The 19,959-nt window shown below is 44.6% G+C and overlaps 2 protein-coding genes across 2 annotated transcripts in view; both read right to left on the reverse strand.

Moving 5' to 3' along the window:
* The window catches only part of gnpat2 (glyceronephosphate O-acyltransferase 2), a 14,178-nt gene extending 3,988 nt beyond the window's left edge, over window positions 1–10,190 (reverse strand). The window contains exons 1-13 of the mRNA XM_056294826.1: window positions 10,126–10,190; window positions 9,304–9,501; window positions 9,017–9,193; window positions 8,518–8,647; window positions 8,258–8,385; window positions 7,856–7,931; window positions 7,545–7,696; window positions 6,744–6,874; window positions 4,579–4,820; window positions 3,519–3,776; window positions 3,326–3,405; window positions 3,109–3,249; window positions 786–885 (exon numbers count right to left, since the gene is read on the reverse strand). Of these exons, the coding sequence (XP_056150801.1) occupies window positions 786–885; window positions 3,109–3,249; window positions 3,326–3,405; window positions 3,519–3,776; window positions 4,579–4,820; window positions 6,744–6,874; window positions 7,545–7,696; window positions 7,856–7,931; window positions 8,258–8,385; window positions 8,518–8,647; window positions 9,017–9,193; window positions 9,304–9,498 (1,810 nt within the window). The 5' untranslated portion in view covers window positions 9,499–9,501; window positions 10,126–10,190. The remainder of the gene's footprint in view (window positions 1–785; window positions 886–3,108; window positions 3,250–3,325; window positions 3,406–3,518; window positions 3,777–4,578; window positions 4,821–6,743; window positions 6,875–7,544; window positions 7,697–7,855; window positions 7,932–8,257; window positions 8,386–8,517; window positions 8,648–9,016; window positions 9,194–9,303; window positions 9,502–10,125) is intronic.
* Window positions 10,191–11,952: 1,762 nt separating this feature from the next.
* Window positions 11,953–19,959, reverse strand: part of LOC130124705 (phosphatidate phosphatase LPIN1-like) — a 28,054-nt gene continuing 20,047 nt past the window's right edge. The window contains 8 exon segments of the mRNA XM_056294032.1: window positions 11,953–13,945; window positions 14,683–14,753; window positions 14,755–14,787; window positions 14,965–15,079; window positions 15,249–15,391; window positions 15,558–15,654; window positions 15,769–15,917; window positions 19,231–19,357. Coding sequence (XP_056150007.1) covers window positions 13,768–13,945; window positions 14,683–14,753; window positions 14,755–14,787; window positions 14,965–15,079; window positions 15,249–15,391; window positions 15,558–15,654; window positions 15,769–15,917; window positions 19,231–19,357 — 913 coding nt within the window. The 3' untranslated portion in view covers window positions 11,953–13,767.

Genomic DNA, 19,959 nt, shown 5'->3' on the forward strand with positions numbered 1-19,959 from the left:
GTCCTTCCTGCCCTTAGCTTGCTGCGAACGAGCTGGCTAGCCTTTGTGGCGAATAGGGAAGCATCCTAGCGTGTAAGCCTTCCCTTGCCAGTACATAGCCTCTCCTTCACCAAGACTCCTGCCAGGCCTCCCCGTGGCCACACATGGTAACTGGGGTCTTGCGGCCCCAGGCTAACTTGGCAGGGGATCTCGGAGCAGCAGTGGGCCCCAGAGATATGGTGTGCAGGCCCACCCTGGTGGACACGCCCTGGCACCTATCAACCACTGCCCTGCTGCCTTGTGGGTGAGTCTGGAAGACATAAGGCTAAGGGAGCTTACCCCAACAGAAAAGCAAGCTGTGGCGGCACGCTTCGAGGCGGTTTCCGAAAAACTGGATTTCCGGCAGCCCCCTGCAGTTGTGTGGAGGTGCCGGTCGTCTAGGGATCCCCCTTGCCATCGGAACCATCTCCTCTACAATCAAGTCATGTGGCGTTGGGAGAAGCGCACCCCCCATGCCACTTTAAAAACCATCTCTGCGCAGGTATCTTCTGCTATCTGAGTCCTCAAAGGACCCACAAATAGAAGAAGATGGTCATCATCGGGCACGATGGACAACCAGCAAGCAAGTAAGACGGCAACAGATGTACTCTTAGACCCCCCCCCCTTGTCGTTGTATCCAGATGAACTGATTCAACTTTCTGTGATTTCCTTACCCGGATTATTGTGCATGCATAAAGACTGCAACCCAAGAGTACCCAGGGGGCCCCAAGTACCTATATCCCATTTTTCCCCTCTCATAAATTTACCTGAGAGGATGAGCCTGGTGGCCAGGTTGTGTAAGGCGCGTACAAAGTGTTTCTCTGAGAACACCTTAATGTCATCCTCACACAGGTGACTGAACACCACCTGGACAGAAGAAAAGACACACCAGATTCAGGCCCATAACAAAAACAGACCTCTATCTTGTATGTTTGTTTGCTTTTAATGACAAGTTAACCAAGCCAAGTCACGTATATATACAAGGTATTCTCATTGTATATCTATATGTGTCTATTTTTGACCAAATGGGATAGATTTGTTTTTATAAAGGAGTTTGAGCATTGGAAAACACATGGGAAAATATTTTTAAAATTTCAGTTTGAGGGGGGGTCCAGGTAGCGTAGTGGTCTATTCCATTGTCTACCAACACGGGGATTGCCAGATCAAATCCCTGTGTTACCTCTGGCTTGGTCAGGCGTCCCTACAGACACAATTGGCCGTGTCTGCGGTTGGGAAGCCGGATGTAGGTATTTGTCCTGGTCATTGCACTAGCGCTTCCTCTGGTCGCCCGGGGCACCTGTTTGGGGGGGAGGGGGAACTGAGGGGAATAGCATGATCCCCCCATGTGCTATGTCCCCCTGGCGAAACTCCTCACTGTCAGGTGAAAAGAAGCGGCTGGCGACTCCACATGTATCGGAGGAGGCGTGTGGTAGTCTGCAGCCCTCCCTGGCTCAGCAGAGGGGGTGGAGCAGTGACCGAGACAGCTCGGAAGAGTGGGGTAATTGGCTGGAATACAACTGGAGGGAAAACACAGAACCCCCCCCCCCCAAAAAAAATCCATTTGCACCACTTTAATATGTGGTTCAGCAATCATATGATATGTGGCCATGTGGTTGAAGTTTGTGTGGTGAAATTGCATCTTATATGCATTTTATATCTCTCTACATGGCACAGATCAACAAGCTTGTATCATCACTATTTTTCCCCCTTTTTTTCTCCCCAATTGTACTTGGCCAATTACCCCACTCTTCCAAGCCGTCCCGGTCGCTGCTCCACCCCCTCTGCTGATCCAAGGAGGGCTGCAGACTACCACATGCCTCCTCTGATTCATGTGGTGTCACCAGCCACTTCTTTTCACCTGACAGTGAGGAGTTTCACCAGGGGGACGTAGCACGTGGGAGCATCACGCTATTCCCCCCAGTTCCCCCTCCCCTCTGAACAGGCGCCCCGAACGACCAGTCGCTATAATTTCCCTGACCACTTACTGTTGTTGCTTCAATGAAACTTGGGTCCATTGAGATTAAAAAAAAATGCCAGTGACACACATGGGTGTTCGTGTGGTTGTGGTGGCATAAGTTAGTTTGGAAACAAAAAAAGACATTGAAGTCTGATGGAATATTGAATTCAGATCCATTTGGGGAGACACCTCTATTCAACCGTAAAGCTGAAATTGATGACTTCTCTCTATCATTATTCTATCCATCTGGACTATGGAGTCAGGTTACATAATACTAAGTCGAGTCTATGTGTGCTGCTGTTGAAATTTTTTGACCAGGTCGCAAGAACACTGGTGCGGCGGTAAACACGTACATGTTGGAAACATCTCCAGCAGGAAAAGAGACTGAAACGTGAAGCCAATGTGGCGATGCTTCTGTTGGACAGTGAACATTACTATAGAACAGTGTTGCAATTAAGCTTGATTTAGTTTGTTAATACATTAGACTGCAAGGCTGGATACTGTTGCAGCTCAGCCAACAGCACTCAAGTGACAGTGGCTACACCTTGTTTGAGGTCCGAGAAAATCAACAGGTCTATTTCTTGCTGCCTCATACTCCCAACTATAGTGGAACATTGTTTTACTGTAATATTGATTGCCTGTCTAAAAGAATCACCACACTGTCTTCACTTATCAAATGGATAAAACAATGACTTATTAATGAAGAAAAGTCACCTGAGTGCAATTGACTAGAGTTTCAGAAACATTTCTGGTAAAACAGTTGAGCATGGTCACAAGACATTGTTTGTTACTGTTAGTTTGCCCGTATGCATCCTTTCAGGATGGACATGTGTTTGCACTGATATCAGATATGGGTCACAGAAAGTTGAATAAGTTCATCTGAACATGTTGATTGTGTTTTTCTCTCAATTCACATTGTGTCCAGATGAACTGATTCAACTTTCTGTGGTTTCTTTACCTGGATTATTGAGCATGCATAACGACACATATGGGTCACTTTCAAATTTGAATGTGAACAGTGAGACAAAATAATCAAATCTAAGTAAAAGATCTGAATTGAAAAGTAAGGTCTGCAGTGCGAACATAGTCTCACTGACATAGGAAATGTGAAAGAGAGACTGTTTAAAAGTGACCTGGTAAGAGTCGATGAAAGGTTGTAGCAGAGCCCGCAGGAAGGATGTAGTCTGCAGCCCCATCTCTGTCTCTATCACTTCCTGTTGACTGGTCTGGACAGCACCGCATTTCTCCAGCATGGTACAAGCCTCCTCAAAGTCCTAAAGGATAATTGACAAGACATTCAAAAAATAGTTTGGCATTCTTCAAGTCTATCCCTATTTTATTCTCACTTGCCTGAGTGAAACAGCCAGGGATAAAAATTAATTCATTGGAGAAGATGTCTTGTAGGAAGCTGAAAAAGGTGAAGAGCTCATCTGTAAACAGAATGGAATGTGGTGAGGCAAGGCGAAACAAGGCAGGTATGTGTGCGTGTGTGTGTGTGTGTGTGTGTGTGTGTGTGTGTGTGTGTGTATGCCCCAATGCTCACCTCTCTGTGTGCTCTTTGTGACATGCATGGCTACGGCCAGCAAAGCTGGAAGAACAAAGACGTGCAGCGCCTGATTCCTATAGGATGCCACCATAAGTACCGCTGCCGCTCTCCTGGCCACGCCCTCCTCTGGGCTGATCGGCTGCTTCCCTGCAGGCTCCTCCTCCTCAAGTAGGTGGACGTGTCCACCTTTTCGGAGAACCACAGAACGATGTAGGGCCATGCTGGATGACATCACCTCGGAGTCAGGGACGTGTTCTACAGGATAAAAAAAAAAGCACCTGCCTTGTAACAAACATGAGAACACTGTATAGTGTGTATAGTGTATTCACACATTTGCCAATTTTTTATGAGAGAAAGACATCCAGTCAAATGTATGTGAATGTATTCAGTGTAAGTGTATGTGTGTGTGTGCGCATGTGTGTGTGGGTGAGCATGTTCATCCCTGTCAGTTGGGTGCACCTCTTCACATATGTCTGTGTGACACTGGTGAAGTGAGACAGTTCGGTTGGGTTCTCCAGGGGTAAGTTACTTAGTGTGCATTAATCTACTGAAGATCTGCTAAGTGAATCTGAACGCTTGTGCCAACTTACATTCATCTAATCTGTCTGATCTACAACACCCAGACACGGGTCAACATAATGAGAGGTGGACACGTTCCACTTAAGGGGGGGAAAAAACCTCCTCAGCTACTCTTCTTTCTGTGTTCACTTGCTGCTGCTGGGGAATGCAACCTGCAAATGCCACCTGCTGGCCACTCAAGGCAAGGACAATAAGAACGTGTGTGAATTTTGATTACAAAGACCTATTGTGTGGAGGGCTTTTCAGTTAATTTCACCGCAGCATATCCCCAGCATGTGCTCGCGCTTGCAGCAGCTACTTATGTACCTAACGCAGTAGGAGTGAGAGAGAGCAGGGCACAACATGCCAATTATGAAATCAGCAAAACCCATCTTTCCAACTAAATTTCCATCTATCCTGTCCTCTATCAATATCTAGTAATCCAACCATACTTCAATATCTTTCATCCATCCACCCATCTCTGCATCAACCCACCTACCAGGCCAGTTAAATCGTGCCCCAAAGGTCAGTGCGAGCTTCCTGAGCCAGATGGTCCTCTGGATGAGTTGTTCCCATGCCAGACCTTCTTTAATGAGGGTGGCAGTGGGGATCTGGAGCAACAGACAGGCCATGATGGACCACGGGCTGAGGACAGAGCCCCTCTCCTGTAAATGCACCACCAAACTGGCCAGCCAACTTACACAGGCCTGTGTCTCAACACTGGGCTTCTGGGGAAGATCTCTATTGGGGGTAGAGAAAAGACAGAGGAAGAAGAAGAGGAAGGAAGTAAGCGAGAGAGGCGGAAGAAGAGAGGATAATGTGGTGATGAAGACAAGAGGGAGGCAAGCGACAGAATTAGGAGTGGTATTTAAAAACAGTACAGATATGCTCTTTACTTTTTATTACAATCTACTACTACTACTACTACTACTACTTTCGGCTGCTCCTGTTAGGAGTTGCCACAACAGATCATCCGTTTCCATTTCTTCTTGTCCTCTGCATCTTCCTCTGTCACACCAGCCACCTGCGTGTCCTCTCTCACCACATCCAGAAACCTCCTCTTTGGCCTTCCTCTTTTTCTCTTCCCTGGCAGCTCCATATTCAGCATCCTTTCCCCAACATACCCACCATCTCTCCTCCACACATGTCCAAGCTACTACTTCTACTTTTTATTATAATAAAGAGTGATAAAACAAAGAGTATGTATGTATATATTTATATATTTATATATATATATATATATATATATATATATATATATATATATATATATATATATATATATTTATATATATATATATTTCCCCTTGCTTCCGGTGTGGGAAGATAGCGGCGTGAATTCACGTGTGACCCAGTACCGGTGTGGGAAGATGGTGGCGCGAACTAACGTTTGCGCCGGCCTCACCCAGTATCATCCATGCAGTGTCTTTATTCATGTCTGCGTTTTACTTTATGTCTTCGTTTGATGGCTGGGAGAGCTGGTGCTGGATTGGCTCGGAGACCTTGGTCAGCTGCATCCTGTGGACCCAGGGACCACGGCCCTGCCTGGAGCTGCGCCCAAAGAGGAAACGCAGAGGGCGGTCTGACAGGACGCGGAAGTGGGCCAGGCTAAGCTAAGTGCTAGTCCATGCTGACTGGCAGCTCTGATAACACTGAAGGCAGTCTGGTGGCGGCCTTGCCTAGCGTTGATTGTGTTTTGGTGTCGTCGTGTGGAATGTGGGGAGGTGTGTCGAAGGTGTCTGGCTGGGAGAGCTGGTGTTGGATTGGCTGGGAGAGCTTGGTCTGCTGCGTCTGCTGGGTCCAGGGACCATGGCCCTGCCTGGAGTTGTCTGACAGGATGCGGAAGTGGGGCAAGCTAAGCTAACTGCTAGCCCATGCAGGCCGGCAGTTCCGACAGTCATCATCCTGGCGTTCGCTCTTTTGGACAGTGAAAAAAAAAAACAATTTTTTTGGATATGTTGGATATATGTGTTTTTGTAGTTTTTTTTTTTTGTAGTTTGGATATATGTATTCTTGTAGTTTGGATATGTGTTTTTGTCTTTGTGTTGCACTGCTGTGGGCTGTGGGAAACGATATTTCATTTCATTTCATGCGTGCAGGTGCATGGAATGAAATAACAAATATACGTTCCTGATTCCTGACGGGAATGACGGGATTTTAATTCTGTCCCTATCTCTGCCAGCATTATCTCTATATATTTGTATCAACAATAGAATACAAACATATTGAGCATAACCAGATTTTCTTATCTACGCAGTAGTGTTTTTATCTGCACAGATTTCTTATTCTGTGTATTATTGTTTTTAATCCTGGCATTTTCTGTTCATTAACCTAAATCACGATTAATATCAACCACCCCAATATTACACACACACATCAGCACACTTACATACATGCACTTCGTCTCAACAGCATTTGTATTCATCTTACTATTTTCTTTCTGTATCTATCTTTTATATTTTATATGTACAGTATTTTGTCTCTTTTTCTTTTTAAAAAGTATGTCATCAGTTCTTATTTAAGTGCACTGCATTGCATTTTTTTCAGTACAAAATATGCGATCTAAATAAATCCTGATTGATTGATTGTGGTGTGACGCATAAAACGGAAAGATATATTATTTTTGAAACATGGCGTTTGAGTTTGGGACATGAGGTAGCGTACCTAGGTACGAGGTTGTATTGGCGGCGGTCAATCCTGCCTTCAGACAACTGTCTGACAGAGAGTGGGTGGCCAAAGTTCACATGCATACTGCCATAGCCCTCCTGTAGCACTCTGTTAGCCTTCAGCAGAGCCTGAAGAAATGGAGAGAGCGGGAGAGAGAGAGACAGAGAGAGAGAGGTAAACGACCTGCTAATCTAATCTCCAAGTTTCCATTTTGCAGCACTCTTCTGACCAACTCTAATGGAGCTTTTATGTCATAGAAAGAAGACAAATTGAAAGACTGAGAGGGGAAGGGAAAGATGTGTGTGTCACTATGCTAGTCCTTGCATTAATACAGTATATAGTGAAATTATAAGAGGATTGTCTGTATCCACCTCTCTACGGCAAGCTAGGGCACAATGGAGTATGGACTACAAGGGGGGACAGAGGCAGAGGTGGCCAACCTGGGTGACCAAGTTGACCTGCACCCAATTAACACTCACCAATGGTGCTGGATGAAGAACCCCTGGACTGAACTGAGCAACAGATGTGGACATACACCTTGTGATGTAATGACTTATAAAGTCACCCAAAAAGAGGGGAATGATAATCGCACCATTGCTGATGCATAATTTTAATTTCATGTTTTGCTCTCCATTTACTTTCATCGTTTTAAATGAAAGACTCTGGATTTGATCTTATCTGAGACTGGTGGATTTCTTTATCATGCTCACACTCTATCAAGCTCCCAGTGTGACTGAGTTGATCGGGGTTGTGCTACTTTATGTTCAAGTAAGACTGGGTGGTGTGCTGGGGCCGTACCATTGTGGACTCTTTGGGCTTGGGTATGCCCAGCAACTCATGAGCCAGCAGTGATTCCTCTAGCACTCGGTCATAGCTAATACTGATGGGCACGAGCATGATATCATACACTTCACCTTTAAAATAAGGCTCCAGTACCATGTGCATCATACCTGCAGACACATACAGTGCACACACAGAAAGTAATAAACAGAGAGATGCACAAACATACATAAATGCATACACACTTATACAGTCATATACATGTCTGCACATACCCAAACACACACACACACACACACACACACAAATATACTCATGTGGACACTCACCTAACTTGGGTGTCAGGGACTTAAGTGTGCGACTCCGCAGGCCTTCCACATAGAACTCCAAAGGAGCAAATCCTCTCTGTACAAAGAACATTTTATTGTTTCATGGCCCGTTTTACACACACACACACACACACACACACACACACACACACACACACACACACACACACACACACACACACACACACACACACACACACACACACACACACACACACACACACACACACACTACAGAGGAACAAATATAGACGCTGAAGGTCAAAGAATAACACTATCTATAGCTTAGGGTTGGCTATTTGCATCATAGCTACATGTTATTCTGTATTTGGAGGGAGCTGTACTCTACTCAAAGTCATTTTGTTACATAGGCCGTAAAACAAAGCAAAGCTGATGCCTTACTCTGACAATGGTTTTGACATATTCTGAAAGCACAGCCCAGTATAACTTGTCGGTGCCAATAGCACGACGGATGAAGAAAGCACCAGAGCGACGTAGTATCTCCCCTATCATCTTCATCCCTGCAAGAGCTGGAGGAAGGTACAGGGAGAAGGGAGGTGGAGAGGAGGAAAGGAAAAGCGATATTTTAACATCTACAGTGCATTAGTGGCTCTTGTAGTCACATCAATAAAAATATCCAAGTGTTTGAAATAGATACTTGCGAACTCCAGCAGCTATAACTGGTACAGGAATGTCATAGGTGAATAGGATGTAGGAGATAACCAGGAAGTCCACATAACTCCTGTGATTGGGCATCAGGATCACAGGACATTCCTGAATGGCTTGCTGGAGCTGCGAAACCGGGAACAATGAGATGCATTTAGCAAATAAACTGGGATAAAACCAAGTATATATATATGTGTTAAAAAAAAGTATACCACTGTCTCAGTAACAATCAGTTGACAACCTAGGTTGCATTCTATTCTAGAGGTACTGTCTCTGTAAATTTAATCCAATACTTTCTTGGTCGTACATCACAGTAAAATGTGTCACAGAACCTACAAGTCAGCCACCTTAACAATTGAGTCTAAATTTCCCTAGCCATAATACATCTTACCTTTAACAGTAATAGACAGTAATCCTCACTGACTGAATGTACTTTCAGCAGCAGGCTTTATTAAATTTGAAATTATGGTCTTGTCAATGGAGGGGTTTACTGACCCTGTTGACTCCCTCCATGTTGATGCAGATGCTTGAGAACAGTCTCTTGAACACCTTGCTGAGGGTGAAGCCAAGCAGCCGGATGAAGCCCAGCTGCAAGTTGTGAGACATTTCCTGCAGTATCCCATGAGCCTCCTCTTTCACCGCCTCCTCCGATGACCCGGTTTCCATGGCAATCTTAGAGGGGGGTGAAGAGCGAATACCGATGCTGTTTTACACGTACATGTGCACATACACATGCAACCACACACACATACACAAGTCTGCACACCCACCCGTCCACCTACCTCCCTGGTGATGTAGCGCAGGTACTGGGACTCCAGTACGGCTGTGCTGAGGTCAGCAGCTGAGCAGTGCAGGGCTCCTCCAAATGGCCGAGGCTTAAAGGTCCTGAAAGCGTGTCCGAGGTCACAGTTTTGCCTCCTCTCCTCCAAAATGTCCACGAACTCCTCATCCTCCGGGCATGGTCTGCCTGAATCCATCAACTGTGTGTGTGTGTGTGTGTGTGTGTGTGTGTGTGTGTGTGTGTGTGTGTGTGTGTGAGAGAGAGAGAGAGAGAGAGAGAGAGAGAGAGAGAGAGAGAGAGAGAGAGAGAGAGAGAGAGAGTCATCGTTATGTGCAGCGTGGTGTGTGATATTTGGTCCCTTAGGATTTTAATGGAATCAAACGGAGACGATATGTATATATGGTTCAATTTCTATTCTAATTACAGAGTTTCTCTTGCATGCCAACAGTTAAGTATAAGGTAGTGACCAGAATGAATAATTTGAAATACGAAGAACCTGCTGCTGCTGTTGTTTCTAACTAGGTCAAAGTGTTTAGGGCCACTTCACACGATCGAGAGAGGCCGCGTCTGTTTACCACTAAGTGAGTAAGGCCAGCGACAAAGAGTAGGAAAATACGGTCTGAAAGTTGGACCTGTTTACGAACAACTTTAAAACGTTTCCTATGCTTGTCTTATCTCGATTAAAACCGGGATATATGTTTGCCATCGACCGCGGTTGATTCCATTCATGAACCGGCGAAAGAGCTTATTCACTGACCGAAACGCGAGATAGCGGGGCGCCTTTACATACAGGAGAACATAGACACAGTCTGGACAGTCTTACCCAAATCAAACTTCTTTACAAGACAAAAGAAATTAACTCCGTCGACAGGTGTCCCCCTCTCTGTCGACCAGATCGGACAGTGTACTTACTCCGCTTCGCCTCATACCCCCCCATCCCCCCACTCAACCACGGTAGCCTGCACTACTGAAATGTGCTCGGTAGGGGGCAGCAGCGCACAGCACCGAAGCCAACGGCGTCCGTGGATTCTGTAAACTCCTTCCGCAGCTGAAGTGCGTAGGCCCTCCCAAGGGACGCTTACCCCGAAATAAGCCCCACAATAGCGCAGGACAATTTAGGGTCGCAGGGATGCTGGAGCCTATCCTAGCAGTCATTGGGCGGCAGGCGGGCAGAAACCCTAGGCGGGCAGAAACCCTGGACAGGCCGCCAGGCCGTCAACGGGGCCGACACACACACACACACACACACACACACACACACACACACTCATTCCTACGGACAATTCACCTGACTTACATGTCATTGGACTGTGGGAGGAAACCGGAGCCCCCGAAAGAAACCCACGCAGACACGGGGAGAACATGCAAACTCCACACACAGAGGACGACCCGGGATGACCCACCAAGTTTGGACTACCCCGGGGCTCGAACCCAGGACCTTCTTGCTGTGCTGTGAGGCAACCGCAGGACAACTCTGTAATTAAATATTCCAATCTGAGTAACTCTAATTGAAATGCTACGAAGGGGCCTAGGTTCCTGTCCTGCAAAATAAGAGGGGGGTAATTCTAAAATTGAAAATTATTGTGGACCTATTTTAGATTTGCAATTGGGGGTGTGTGGAGTTGGGGGGGCTGTACTGTGAATGTAAATAATAATAATAACTTTACTTATATGCCGTTTTTCTAAAACAACGTTCCAAAGTGCTTTACAAATGTGTCTTAGTGTAAATGTGTGACTTTATTGTTTATTTTTTCGGGATTCTATTGTGCATCTAGTATTGTATGTTATTTCTGAACTGCAAAATCTGTTACAATATATCTCTTCTCTCTGAGTTTAATGCATTTGTACATAGTCTCTGATAAAATAAACAACTGCTACTATTACTACTTTCGGCTGCTTCCGTTAGGGGTCGCCATAGCGGATCAGTAAATAAATAAATCCCTAAACATATCATCCAATAAAATATCTCTGGCAAAAAATAAAAAGAGGAAAAAAGAGGAAATCCATCTCTTCTGGACCACAAAACAAATAGGCTGTGGTGCAGTGGTTGGTGTTTTTTTCCCAAGAGCCACCTTTTCTACACACCCACTTCCTGTCAGCCACTGAAGGGAAGGCTATAATCTACTCCACCAAGACTATCCAGTACACTACAGCTTTGTGAGATGATGCATTAAGCTCGTTCAGTTTTGCGGGCGTGATCTATGTTCAGTGCAGTGTTGGCAGATATTTATGTATCTTCCAACATACGCAGACCGGTCCGGTCCGCATCTGCATGCATCTTTATCTGTTCAGTAAGCTGCCATGTTATTGAACCTCAAGGTATATTTCACCTTTGCTGCATTTTAGTGAAGTTTGACAACAGGCCTGAAGTTTCATGACGTGCTTCTATTATAGTGTAACCTATAAAAAGACTCACTGGCCGATCGCCAGGGGGTCAACCCCCTTAAGTCGAGTGGCTAGCTAGCAATGTCGCCTCGCAAGGGGCAGAAATATGTACGGTTACAATAGGAATAGTAGAGTAAATGGTGGTTATAAAGTCATGTCAGCTCAGGATAGTCCGGCAGATTGAGAAACTGTCCTGAAAGGTCAGACTGGGGTCAAATCAGGGTCAAACATGGCTGTGGCAATGGAGGACACATTGGCTGCTAACTTGCACTCACTTCAAAGTATTTTTATTTAATTAATCTAATTTAATTACTTTGATTACATAATTTTAACAGTGAACTGGTCAAAAATGTAATAGAGTACATTAATGAAATGGACAATGATCAATCAAAATCAAGATTTCAGCATTTAAGGCAAAATGAAAAAAGCTACTGTGCTACTTTACCTCTTTCATAGAAAGAATACTAGCATTTATAATGCATCATAATCACAGCCTCTCTAAATATAGACAAACATAACATCTGCTAGTCATATTCTACTTTTGGGTGACCTCGATTCATATTCAAAAAAAGGTTGACGTGGTGATTTACGAGGCCAGTCAGAATACAAAAACCTCCCCTTTTCATGTGCTACATGTATCTCCAACATATGAGGCTTTTCAAATCTCGGCAATCCTCTTAAGTCATAAACCCCTTCTTGCAAAATGTGACAAGTACATTCCTTTGTTTTCAAGCTCTAAATACAAACATTTTAGGCTTCACGTGCTCGGTGTGCTGGGACAGCTTCTCACTAGACGTCTGCCCCAACAACAGAACACGTCTTAAAGTGACAGTACTCATGAAAAAGCCGCACACCTCAAGGCAATAAAGTTATAGGACAAGATCATCCCAAATACATACAGCATCAGGCTCAGGATTGACACACACAAAGGTAAAAAAAAGGTTTATATCACAGTCAGGTCCTAATCAGGTGGCTTTAGGTGGCAATGAAAATAAATAACCTACATAATTGATGTTGCGAGGCACACTAGCCACATAAAAATTTCCTATGTGTGGATTTGAAAAATTAAATGAGGGATGTTTCATGTTGCTGTGAATAAAATGACACTATAAGGTCATGGGACGGTCGATATAGTATGTACATCATCCATACATAGCCTTTGCACACCATGTAATGTGGATAGAAAAGCAAAATTAACTCTTTATAACTGGACATTTCATGTCATTTTACGGAATGCAAACTCTCAATTTTCAAACAAAATTGTTAATGGAGTCACTAATGAAAATGCCGTAACTGCTGTTCCCCCTTCAGGATAAGGTCATCTCATTATTTATATAAAATATTCAGTCTTATGTTATCTGTAAGGTATTTCTCTTTAGGGATAAACTAGTTCATTTTTCCATGTCACAGTAAAAATAAAACGTTACATAGACAGTCATTGACATGCATTGTGCTAACACTGGCATAACACTGTTTTCTTTTCAAGCTTGCACCAGAGTATAATTCACACACAAATGTAGTGATGTCATGTACAACCATGTGCGCATCCAAGCCTCCATTTCATTCAAAGGGTCTAAAAATAGTAAAAGTCTTTTGATTAAAAAAGTTAAGAGTGTGAAAATAAATTTTTGCGCTGAGTATTTGGGACAAGTTTGAGTAATTTGTTCTATGATGTGTTTACAAACATCTGTATGGTTTGCATTTCTTCCGAGGTGTCATTTGTTTCACGTAGTATTCAACTGCATGCGTGGGTACAGCGTTAACCACATAATATGACCACATATATGAACAAATGACAATATGACATATAATAATAAGCTGCCTGAATAAGTTACTACAATGTCTCATATACTTGTACAAATTCAGATAAGCCATGGGAATCAGCATGAGTCTACCTTCTTAGAAAGTGCACTTGTATCCACCCTTGTGTGTTAACACACATTTACAACTAGGTAGCCTTTTGAGTGAGTGACAAACACGTTAACATCCCCAACCAAACTTATGCAACATCCCATTCACACCATTGCAGAATAACACACTCCACCCTGCTCGTTTAAGAGCTACTGGTGCCCACTGACAGTCAGCTCCTGGTGGTACTGGGGCTCGGTGGAGGTGTAGTTCCATGGCTTTCCACTGGGAGAAGCTGCTCCCTCCAGTAGGTGAAGTGGCTGTAAGTGTCTGAGCAAGGGAAGTCTGACGAGCTGGATCGCATCTTCAAGGGGAAGACGTGGTCGACCACCTCCCCCAGACGCACGTATCTGTGGAGATGACAGCGGAGCAACCATTATGTGTAATCAAATGTCACTGTGTGCGCATGTGCGAAACTACAAAACTTCTACCTCCAAGCCATAAGACTAAACAGATGCCCCCCCCCACCACCACCACCCACCACCACTCCACCACTCAGTCACATACTGCCCCTTCACTACTGAAATTACACACTTAAGCTGTTTATTATGGCTACTGCTATTGACTGCACAATCTGGTATTTGCACACGTTTACTGCTTACAATACCTATTTCATTATGGTTGCTGTCACCAACTGAACCATCTGCCATTTGCACAAGTGTACTGTTTACGATACCATTGCAGACATTCTACTGTTGCACACTGTCCACAACAAAGTACATCCATTGGCTGTACAGACTGTTTCTGCACGTGTTTCCTGTTCTTGCACTTTCACTTTTCTAAGTACTTTTATTTTCCACTTGTGTGTTGAGCCAGCAAAACAAGCATTTCATTATAAGGATAAGTGTAAACTTACTTTTAATATATGACAAATAAACTTAAAACTTGAAAATTCAGAACAGTGTGTGTGGGGGGGTGTTAGAAGAGAAGAGAAAATAATGGGATGAAAAGTGGAGGAAGGTGAGAAAAGAGAGAAAATAAATAAAAGCAATGTAAAATGGTCAGTCACAAAAAAAAAAAAATTAACATTATCTTCTCTAAAACCAGAAACTCTGTAACTAAGAAGACAAACAGTGCCGATACTTACGATGAGATGTTGGTCTTGGCGTGCTCCTGCACTAGTTCTCCTTTAGGGTTGACGGTGAAGATCCTGTTCAACTGGACCCCCGACCTCTTTATAAGAGTATACATCCTACAAATGACAGGAGAGGATCGGAGTTGATTTGACAAGCCTCAACACTGACTTCTGTTTTCAAACTCATGGAAATGATCTCCTTTTAGCCAAACGGTTTGACAAATGCACCTGCTGTATGTTTAACAGACATTACATCATTAATCCAGCAACTGATATGCATGGACAGGCGTGTACCGTGGGTCTGTTGCCAAAGGCTGCGTAGAAGGGCTGTGTGTTGGGGTAGAAGAGGTTCTTGATGTCCGTCAGACACTCCACCTTGAACTTCTCTGGTTTCTTCTCAATCACTTCCCTGTGAAATGCACAGCAACACATAAAAGTTTGTGTGTGTGTGTGTGTGTGTGTGTGTGTGTGTGTGTGTGTGTGTGTGTGTGTGTGTGTGTGTGTGTGTGTGTGTGTGTGTGTGTGTGTGTGTGTGTGTGTGTAGGTGCAGTGCACATGCATATATGTGTCTGTGTTACCTGTGCAGGGCAGAGAAGAGACTGCTGGGGCTGAGCAGGACTGGGCCCATTGGAAGCATGGTGCCTCTCTCATTGACCCAGTGGAGGTAGCCTCTTGTCATGCCAGCCATGCCTATGGCTCTGGCTGAACAGTACAGGAACTTGTTAGCCATTCCTGACAGAGAGAGAGAGTCAAAGTCAAATGCTTAATATTGGAAATCATTGCAACTATTCTAATTGGTTCCTTTGGGTCTGATGAAATCGTTTTCTGAAAACCAATTAACAATTTCAAACAGTTATTCCGATCTGGAGGTATTGTGATAAATAAATTAGTGCTTACTGGCTGACTTTGTGGTAGAGATGGGCAATGCCCTGGTGGGTCCAGTCTTTCCCAAGTGTAGGCAGGATATGGCCCAAGGTGTCTGACCTAATGACACATGGCAAATTATTATGTCAATCCTCCATGTTCTTTTTCAATGAAGTGTTACAGAGTGCATACACAGATGAACACACACACACACCCTTACACATGTGCTGTAACCTAGTGATGGTTCCATCTATGTCAGAAATAACTATTTTATCATCCCAGTTCCACAGGTAGATGGTTCCCTGGCACCGGCAAGTACCCTGGTACTGGGTGGTCACACTGAACACAACGTCATTAGGACCGTCCTTCAGCTGGAGCGACAACTGTGTATGTTTGTGAGTGTGTGTGTGGGTGGGTGGGAGAGAGAGAGAGCGAAAGAGAGAGAGAGAGAGAGAGAGAGAGAGAGAGAGAGAGAGAGAGAGAGAGAGAGAGAGAGAGAGAGAGAGAGGAGAGAGAGAGAGAGAGAGAGAGAGAGAGAGAGAGAGAGAGAGAGAGGAGAGAGAGAGAGAGAGAGAGAGAGAGAGGAGAGAGAGAGAGAGAGAGAGAGAGAGAGAGAGAGAGAGAGAGAGAGAGAGAGAGAGAGAGAGATTTTTTATTTTTCAACAGTACTTTAATAAGAATTAAAAAAGTTACAACACAGTAAGCGGGATAAAAACCAACATGGTCAGTAACATTAGATTCACAGAATCTAAACCATCTCAGTACACTCCCAAAGATCAGTTTATCATTGACAATACAGCAAAGCACATTTTTATAACACTACACACTGCGAAAACTTTCCAGCTTTCCCATGTTGATTTTCGGTGTGGTTCAGCCTCAAAATCTACTTTTAAACGTGCTTTTAACATTTTTATAAACACAAAAAACAGCATCATCATCCCCGCTTTCTCCATTCTGTTTCTTCTGCTCAGGTACACGGCCATCTTTGCGCTCCCCAGAATGAAATGAAAAAGCTGGCATTTGACCTTGTTTTTCTGAGAGTACCTGTAGCCCAGAATGAACATGGGGTTTGGAAAAGACTTCTCCAAGCAATCCAAAAACATTTTCCAGTAATGTTAAAAGTGGCAGCAATCGACCACATTCCATGAAACAATGACAGTTTCACGTTCAGTGCAAAATGGGCACTCATGGCTAACATCAGAATTAATAACAGAGACAAAAGCATTAACAGCCACGATACCATGTAAAACCCTCCACTGTAGGTCTGCAGCACTTTTGACCAATGGTGGTTTGTACAGCGCTCTCCACTCAGGTCCAACACTGTCACTCAGACCAAAGTGAGCCCTCCATGGGGTGTCAAATTTACCATTTAATTTGTCCCTGTTCAGAACTTTAACAAACATTTTGTACACTGACCTTCCATTTGGATCCTGAAAAGAAAACACAGAGGGATTCTCACTTTTTAAAAGAGGTCCTGTACAGGCCTTAAAATCTGGGAAAATGTTCATTGATGGGAAAACATCATTCTCATCAGTCTAACAGAACCATTATAATACTGGATCAACAGTGTCCGCTCACCACTTGTGAGAGCTTCCCTCCATTTGTTAAGCAGCTGAGTGATGACACGAGTTGATCTCGGCTCTAAGCAGGAGGCAAGAGGAGCTGCATTGTCCATGTTTGGCCTGCAAGCTGAACTACATGTCCCAGAGTCACCACGTTTGACACACAGAACTGCCTCAGCAGAGTTGGCCCCACTTGACAGACTGCACTGAAACGGATGCCATGTATGATTGGTTCCTGCAGCAGCCAAAACAAAGAGCCATGTTGTCTCAGTCTCTCTTTGTTTAACAAATTCCACACCTTGAAGAGCCCACAGTAGAAGTCAAGTAGGTCCTTGATGCTAAGCTTCTTTAAGTCCATCAAAACCAAAGATCTGCTCAGTCTCAGGCAACCTACCTGACTCAGAATGGTGCAAGCCAGCGACCTCAACACTAACTCAGCAGGACCGTACAGAAACCATTGTACTGGAAACGGAAGGTAGCCCCCCTGCTGCTCAGGTGGATCAGGCCCTGCCCTTCTTCAACCCTCGGCAGATACAGCATACTCTAAGGCAATCAGTACAGTTTGTCCCAGAAGAAGTTGACAAGAAGAGCCTGGATTTTGGACAGCAGATCTGGTGGGGGGTCAACAACTGACAGGTGATGCATAACATTGATGATATCAAGTTGTTGGTGATCAGGACTCGACCTCTATAGGACATCCTGGTTAAAATCCACCTCCACCTTGCCAACCGACCTTTGAGCTTTTCAGGAACATTTTTCCCAGTTTTTAAGAATGACAGACTGATCACCTAGACACACTCCTAAATATTTCAGCCCGCCCCTTCTAAATCAAACCCCCAAGCAAACGGAGCTTTTTCTCCAGTACACCCCCAACACTGACAGTTTCGCTTTTGATCCAGTTCACTTTGGCTGAGGATATTAAGCCAAACTGGACAATGCCCCTCACCAATATCCTGCTGACTGTTCACCAGAACTCCTAAATCATCTGCATAGACTGACAGTTTTAAGGGTGCACTACAGCCTGGGATAGTTATACCCTGAAGGTCAGATCTAAGTTCGTGTAACAGAGGCTCAAATGCTAGGGAATACAACATACCCGAGAGGGCGCAGCCTTGTTTAATTCCCCTTTGTATCTGAAAAGGAGCACTCAAACCACCATTAATTTTCAGCACACTCTGAATCTCACAATACAGAACCATAATTTTGCTAATAAGGCCAGGACCAAAACCAAAGGCCCTCATTGCCTCCAAAGATACATACACATTATAGTCAAAACCATCAACTCTGAACTTCAATATCAAATTTAACTCCATGTTGTTCCTCTGAACTATAAAGACCTGCCTTCTGAAGGAAACAACGTGTTTTAAATTTTGAGATTTGCAGCTCAGAGGTATCAGTTTTATAGGGGACATTAATTTTCCGTGTCTCGCTGGTTCTCTCCGTAACATTTCGTTGCTAATGAACGGAGGGACTTTGGACAAAATAATCTTTTTTGGTCGGATTAACCAGCAGCACCGCCTGAACAAAGGTGTCCTGGAATAACACGCCTTGCTCCAAAACCACGTTGACTTTATCAATACTGCCAAGAAAAACAACGACTCCACTATTCATTCTAGATGTGGACTTAACACTGTCACAGCCAACGACTTCACCGATTGCTAAACCGCAATCTCCCACTGAGCATTTGACAGTCAGACAGTTCAACTCCATGTCAGCGTGTGAGCTCTTACAGCCCCACGCCTCCGACTCCGTGAGTCTGCATGACTCACAGCCAGGCTGGTCCAACCCGCTCCAGAACCAAAAACACTGCCATGACAGTAAATCTGTCAAAATGCACCCCCCCCCAAAAAAACAAGAAACAACGAAAAATAGAAAAGATAGAAAACACCGAAACACGCACTCACTCTCACAGACTTCCGCTCCCAGCATGCACTCCAACAAAGAGAGAGAGAGAGAGAGAGAGAGAGAGAGAGAGAGAGAGAGAGAGAGGAGAGAGAGAGAGAGAGAGAGAGAGAGAGAGAGAGAGAGAGAGAGAGAGAGAGAGAGAGAGAGAGAGAGAGAGTAGTATAACTCATTTTTGGTTATAACAACTTGATATAAAACAGTGTAAACCACTGTTGGAAACTTTTCTCACCAGTTGCTCTGATGTGAGGCGGAGTGTCTTCTTGTAGGACACACCCGCTACCTCTGACTCAACGGAAGAAGAGCTCTGCTTTCCTGCAATGTCATCTTCATCACTGGAGGATGACTCCTCTTTATGTCTGCAGACAGACAGATTAAAAACAGGTTACACATTTTAAAAAATCAGGATGTCAAACACTAACACAGATACGCACACTTCCATATCATTTGTCTACAAAGCTGCATGGATGATATCAATCACCGTTTGGTTAGACTGTTCCCCCTTTTTCTCCCCAGTTGTACTTGGCCAATTACCCCACTCTTCAGAGCCATCCCGGTCACTGCCTCCACCCTCTCTGCTGATCCAGGGAGGGCTGCAGACTACCACATGCCTCCTCTGATACATGTGGAGTCGCCAGCTACTTCTTTTCACCTGACAGTGAGGAGTTTCACCAGGGGGGACGTAGCGTGTGGGAGGATCCCGCTATTCCCTCCAGTTCCCCCTTCCCACCGAACAAGCGCCCCCAACTGACCCAGAGGAGGCGCTAGTGCAAGCGACCAGGACACAAATGCACATCCGGCTTCCTACCCCGCAGACACGGCCTATTGTGTCTGTAGGGACGCCTGACCAAGCTGGAGGAAACAAGGGGATTTGAACCGGCGATCCTCATGTTGGTAGGCAACAGAATAGACTGCCACACCACTCAGATGCTCTTTTGGTTAGACAATCAAGCGTCTTATG

Source organism: Lampris incognitus, chromosome 15 (genome assembly GCF_029633865.1).
Source record: "Lampris incognitus isolate fLamInc1 chromosome 15, fLamInc1.hap2, whole genome shotgun sequence".
In the NCBI taxonomy this organism is placed as follows: domain Eukaryota; kingdom Metazoa; phylum Chordata; class Actinopteri; order Lampriformes; family Lampridae; genus Lampris; species Lampris incognitus.